Genomic DNA, 6078 nt, shown 5'->3' with positions numbered 1-6078 from the left:
GGAATCTCAAAAACCACGTTGGAGAGCAGGGAGAGGGCATCATTCTCCCGCCGTAATTCTATACCAAGCCACACCTGGGTAAGGGCAGAATAAAGACATTTTAAGTTATGCAAAAACCTCAAAATATTTTCAACATTTACTACCCATGTTCCTTTTCTGTGGAAGTTACTAAAGAATGTGCCACCCCCTCCCCCCGCAAATCAAACTAAGCGTGGGGAAATCTAACAAAAAAAGACATGTAACCGCAGACACTCCTTGGCTCAGGAGTAAACAGTCCTTATACATCTACACTGAATAGAGATGCACCAAACAACATAATCCAACCATACTCGAAAAACAAAGCGGGGGAAGGGTAAGAGCGAGGGCCTCGTCTGCCATAACAGCAAGTCACTAGATGCCTCTAAATTAATTTAAAAAATAAAAGTATATGTATATTACGTACAAATGCAAAGGTAAATATTAGAAGAAACAGCAAAAAGAGTTGAAAGTGTTGTATCTGAGGAGCAAGACTCAGGAGGCTGCCAGTTTTCATTAAAAACCTTATAGTGTTTGTTTCTTTTTAAACTATGAAGATGTACTACTGGGATAAGAGTTTACAATGAATTCTTTTTAAAAAAATTACAAGCCATGGGGCGATGTGTCCTGTAGGCTTCTACATCCGTCCTCTACATCCAGCTTCTTCCATATAAGCCTATACTCAAATGAGAAATTTTTTTTTCCTTAAAAAAAGTCAGTTTGCTGCCAACCTGAACCAAATGACTTCTAGGCATTTTGCCAGTAGACAGTTTTAAACAATATTACAAGTTGTAATGGGTGAGAGAAGAAGCCTGCCGAGGTTTTTCTGAACCAAGTCTAGACCCATAAATGAAACGATTTAACGTGTGGGTCAGCTCTTCAAGCCCCTAATTTAGGCGAGCACGGCATGGTGTCGAGGGCTCTAAAATATCACACACGTAATCTTTATTATCTGTACCTCTGAGCTTTGCATGACGCCAGGGCGCTCATTAATTAGCTCATTTTCCAGGGGACACTCAGCATTCAAGATGGAATCACTCCAAGCTCCCAACAGCTTTCGGCTGAGAGGGCTTAGGTTCGTTTGTGGAGGGAAGGCGGGCTGTAAACTGCGTGGGTTAGAGGCCAGATTTTGGCTGTCATCGACTCAAATGTGCTATGTGAATTCTTTCGGCCATGCTGGAATTCTGTAAACTTGAGTCGCGCTGCTTGTCATAAGCGACTCGTTGGCTTGCTAAGAGAGAGACGTGATTCCTGGAGTGAGAACAATGCTGGTATGTCAACTGACAAGCCGTTAGAGCTGTCAAGGGTCCCCCAGAAGTAAAAGGGGACGAGCTTGAAAGTGAAGAAAACTTCCTTGAAAGAAAAATATGCGAACAAAACGAAGGCTGAAAGTTGGCCCAGAAGTTCTGGTTTTGTTTAAACGAGGTCATTTGTATCTAATCATCTTATCTTTTTTTCAAGACACTCATGGGCACAATGGAAATTCCCTAAAAGAGGGGACAGCTGTGGATTGGGCACTAGGTGGCCTGGGTGTGCTTGCAAGTCTGCTCCTGGTGGGCCGGGTGACCTTGGACCACTCGCTCTGCCTCTCTGGGTTCGACTGGAAGAGACGCTGTCTGAGGGCCCCTCCTGACCTGATTTTGTGTGATTTTGTGTCCTCTGGGAGACGATAACAGGAGGAGGAAGCAATACAGAGTCGTAGTGACCTGCGTCTCCCCAGGAAATGTGGAGTGAGGGGAGCCCAGTGTGGAAAACGAAAAGGAGGGGTGGGTGCCTCTGTCCTCTGCAAACTGCCCGCCCGTTCCGGTCTGCTTCTCAGGGTGCTTTCCAGAGGGCCTTTTCCAGAAACGCATCATGAAGGGCCGCCAAGGCTGCCCGAGCCGACACAGGTGTGCACAAGGCTTCAGGTAGGAACCTGCTGGACCTTGTCCAGCCCGAACATCGGTGGGAGCTCGTGCCTAGCCCATCCTCTTCTGCATTCCTCAGGCTTCTAAAGGCTTTTTGCAGCGCCTGGCGGGGCCTTGAGGACTGGCGTGGATGCCTCAGGAGTCACCGATGGAAGCCAGGGTGCTGCCGAGGTGAGGTGGGAGGGACCCCAGACCTGCCCTGTGTCAGCCAGAGTGTGGCTTTGAATCTATCGTCTGGCCTGACCCCTCCTCCGAGAATTCACTTCAAAGGAGGATTCCTTTGATGGACAAAATTTGAAAATCACAGCTTTACCTCAATTCGATCAATGCAAAAGTAAATTTAAAATGCATCCCACTCACCCTCTCATTCAAAAACAATCAAACAAAAAAACAGGGGTAAAAAAGAGTGCACTGCAGGTCACGGAACAGCCTTCCCTGTCCTCGTTGGATTTTGCCATTCCTGGACGCCCTGTCCTCGAGCTGGCAGCTGTGTGCTGCTCAGAGAGTCCCTCAATCGCCAGACCACACAGGTGCGTGGACACCAGGTACCTTTATGCAAACATCCCCTCCGGGATAAAAACATGGCGGTTTTCTTGCCACCGGAGGCTCTGCCTAGGGCATCAACTCTCTCTCTCTCATCAGGAAGATGCTCATCTAAGAGGTAAGGAACCTGAGTCCATCCAAGACCTCGAAAACCTGCGTGTGGGAGACCTAAGACCCAGATTATGGCTAAATATTAGTAACGGACACAGCAAGGCACACAAGGACGAAGCCCACCCAGGGATCCGGCACAGCCCTGAGTGTCGAGGACACAGCCAGAGAGAGAGCATGCTTAGGCTGCACAGGAGGAAAAGGGAACACGAAGAAAAAGCAGGGAGTCCAAGTTTCCTGGGAGGTTCTCAACTACCTGCAGAGGTGCCCTGTCCAGACCCGAAATAAAATGAAGTGTCAAGAAGTCCCACCCCGTCGGGGTCCTGTCTTTATTACGCAGACACATGCATCAGAGTCTGTTGATGTCCAGCTGTGGGAAGAGCAGCAGGCAGTATACCAGGAGCCAGAGGAAAAGGATGAAATACATCATGTCCGGCTGCTGGACAAACTGGGTCAGCGAGTCGCTGTGCAGGCCACCGCCCTCCCGCAGTATGGCTTCTCCAGAGTGGGTGGCCTTCCTGCAGAAGGAAGACACAGGCGGGGCAGTTACAAGCGGGTCTCCAGTTTAGAGGGCCCCGCTCGCACCCCTTACTCCAACCTCACTGCCCAACTGGAGAGCGGAGGAGGGCTGCCCAGGGCGGCATCCAAGGGCCCCCGCGTCGCGTGTGCAGACCCAAGGCGGGGGGCTGTGGTCCAGGCCGCCCTCTGAGCTTTCGCACACCCACAGCGTGAAGAGGGAGGAGCTGTCAGCCTCTTCCACGGATGGGCACACTGAGACTCAAGGGGTGCCGTGGCTTGCCCCAGGCCACACCATTAACTACTTTGTGACAGAGCTGGACCCTGGGCCAGGTCTAACGCCCGGTCTGGTCTGGTCCACCTTCCTTTCCACCACAGTGCCCTTATCAGAGTTAGAGGCTGACAGCTCTGTTATCGGTAAGTAACTTCCTAAGGGACTTCCTAAGTAATCGAAAGGAATAGAGGGTTCTCAGATTACAGATAATTTTTTAAAAAGCATCAGAAACAAAGACACATCCTACCACCTCCAACTTTGGGTTTTGGCTGTGGAATGTAACCTTTAAAATAATTACTAGACTAGGTTCTGGTCAGATTTGTCACCTTTTATTTTACAGAAGGTAGTGTTAAAGTGACATTTAGCTTTCACGTGGCAGATAAAGCCCAGAAGTGTGCTGTGGGGTGCACACCAACCACAGCTCCAAATTTCCACCAAGGAAAGGGTTGGGGGCCATACTATGATTGGAGCGGGGTTAGGGGGCCTCCGCTTATAGCTGCATTTATAGAGAAGCCTTGAGTGCAAACTTCTCAGGGTAATTAGGAGCGTGTGATGGAGAAGATGAGAAGGAAAATTCACTTCACCCCTGAACCACATCTCCTGACACAGTGACAGGCCAGGCCAAGAGGGGAGTAAACGTTCACCTTGGTCTGGAAATTGAGTGATTCATATGCAGATAATGGACAACCGACAGAATTTCTTTCTTTTTTTTAACTGTTTTTTAGAGACTTTTTACTCTATTTTTTTTTTATTGAAAAGGTAATAAATGCTCAAAAACATGGAAAATATGACAGCTTCTTCAACCTTGCAGGTTCGATTTTTGAAGTCTCTAGCTCATAAAAGCTAAAAGTACTGTTTTCCTATGAGCCTGTCAAGCCTAATGGAAAACTTGAATTAATATTTCCATTTTGTGGCAGGGGAGGGAACTAGATCTTGCTTCTTTTTAAGGAGCCAGAGAGGTAGAGTTATAGGGATTACACTCCTGGGCGTTGAGCGATATTCACAGGGTTTTCATTCCAATAATTTAAGTCCTGCCAAGCCGATTCAAATCTGTGGCAAATATATATATATATCAATAAAATAAAATGATTCAATAACTTTAAGAGGGACAGGGGCATTTCAGACTTGTCGATTTTAGAGATTTCTCTGGTTTCCTATGTCCTAAGTATGCAGTTTTACAGAAATTCAGCCATCTCAGACTAGGTCATCTAGTTCTCCAATAGTAAGAAATACTTTCATAGACATCCTGGCATGTTTGCCTTCCCTCTTCATGTCTGCTCTGATGCCATAAAACTGTAAAATCAGCTCAGTGAGCTTCTGAGTATTGTACCTGCAGTGGCGACACAGAATGAACATGGTTGTCAGGCATCATAGCATCGAGAACACACTCAGCAACCCAGCACTGCTTCTCCTGCCTGGCTTGTCCCCAGACAGCCAATTTATGCCACCGCGTTATTTAAATGCAGCTACGTGACCCAGACCCGTCTTTCAACTGAGTCATCTTCCATTAATTAATATCCACTTTTCCCTCCCACTCTTAGTTAATTTACATTTGTTTTCTCTGAAACAGGTATTTTCTTGCATTATCTCAGACTCTTAATCTCGCTATCAACAAAGCACGGTTGGAGAATAGCCACTCCCAGAAGGTAGTCCGTATAATTAAAAAAGATGATGCTTCTTAAACCCCACAGAGCTCGGAGTAGAGAACGGCCACTGACCTGGTTAGCATTCGGTTTCTTCTGTCATCCAGATCGGCTGCGTTCCTCGTGTGAACATAGCTAAAATGGTCCTACAGTGAAATTTATAAACAAAACCCCCGCAACCCAATTAGTAAAGATGAAATCTCTGAAACAGAAAATAAAATGATTTTAAATATACAAAGCCGAGCATGCCACGCTTTTTTTTCAATATTGCAAACAACTAGTTCCTAAGTCAAACTGCTAAACAATATTCTACAGTGATCTACCCTCCCCTCCCACTGCCCTCGCTGGAGGCCCCACTACCCGCCCACTTGAATCAGAGCTGTGGACCATCATGCTCTGGGCCCAACACATCCAGAGTTAAGCAGTTATGAACGTGAAGCCAACTCTCCACTTCCTCTGTACCCATCTTTGAAGTGATCTTTCTGGGTGGGTGTGCAGGGGAGGGGGTGGTGTCTTGGATTTTAATTTTTTTTTTAATAACATAGAGGCCTTCGGGCTTTAAAATCATCACTTTATTTATATCCCCTATTGTCCCAACCGGACATCAGATTGGCCTGTGCTTAATGACAAGGTTGCGACTTGCTAGTCTTCTATCCAAAAGTATAGTTGCTATGCATCAGAAATCTCAAAGTTCTGGGCCAGGGAGGAGGAAGGACGAAAAGAAATCGATTAGCGGGGATGCACGGAAGAAGAGAAAGTCACATACTAACCGTTTCCAAAGACCTATTAGAATGTCGTCGAATGTAAATGCTGGAGTCGCTGTGGCTAGTCCTGAAAAACAAACACACGGTTTGAATTGGTGCCACCGAGAGCTCCTCGTGGCTCGGCTGGACTCGCCCCCCTCCCGAGGCGTCCACGCGTGGACTTAGGCAAACTACAATTTCAGACTCGGGCGGAAATGAGATGTTTTACCCGATACGCCCACTTAGGCTGGACTGTGCTTACAAAAAGTAGTTTGGATATTAATATTAGAGGGACACACTGGGCCCCTCGTCAACAAGAAAAAACAGAA

General features: G+C 47.0%; 1 protein-coding gene across 1 annotated transcript in view; it reads right to left on the bottom strand.

The window, feature by feature from the left end:
• Nucleotides 1-2873: 2873 nt before the first annotated feature.
• CLMN (calmin) overlaps nt 2874-6078 on the bottom strand; it is a 40933-nt gene continuing 37728 nt past the window's right edge. Inside the window, exons 11-13 of the mRNA XM_023522951.1 lie at nt 5777-5837; nt 5082-5152; nt 2874-3091 (exon numbers count right to left, since the gene is read on the bottom strand). Of these exons, the coding sequence (XP_023378719.1) occupies nt 2923-3091; nt 5082-5152; nt 5777-5837 (301 nt within the window). The 3' untranslated portion in view covers nt 2874-2922. The remainder of the gene's footprint in view (nt 3092-5081; nt 5153-5776; nt 5838-6078) is intronic.

The sequence above is a fragment of the Pteropus vampyrus genome, unplaced genomic scaffold (genome assembly GCF_000151845.1).
Source record: "Pteropus vampyrus isolate Shadow unplaced genomic scaffold, Pvam_2.0 Scaffold367, whole genome shotgun sequence".
Lineage (NCBI taxonomy): Eukaryota > Metazoa > Chordata > Mammalia > Chiroptera > Pteropodidae > Pteropus > Pteropus vampyrus.
This window is presented reverse-complemented; position numbering and strand designations above follow the sequence as displayed.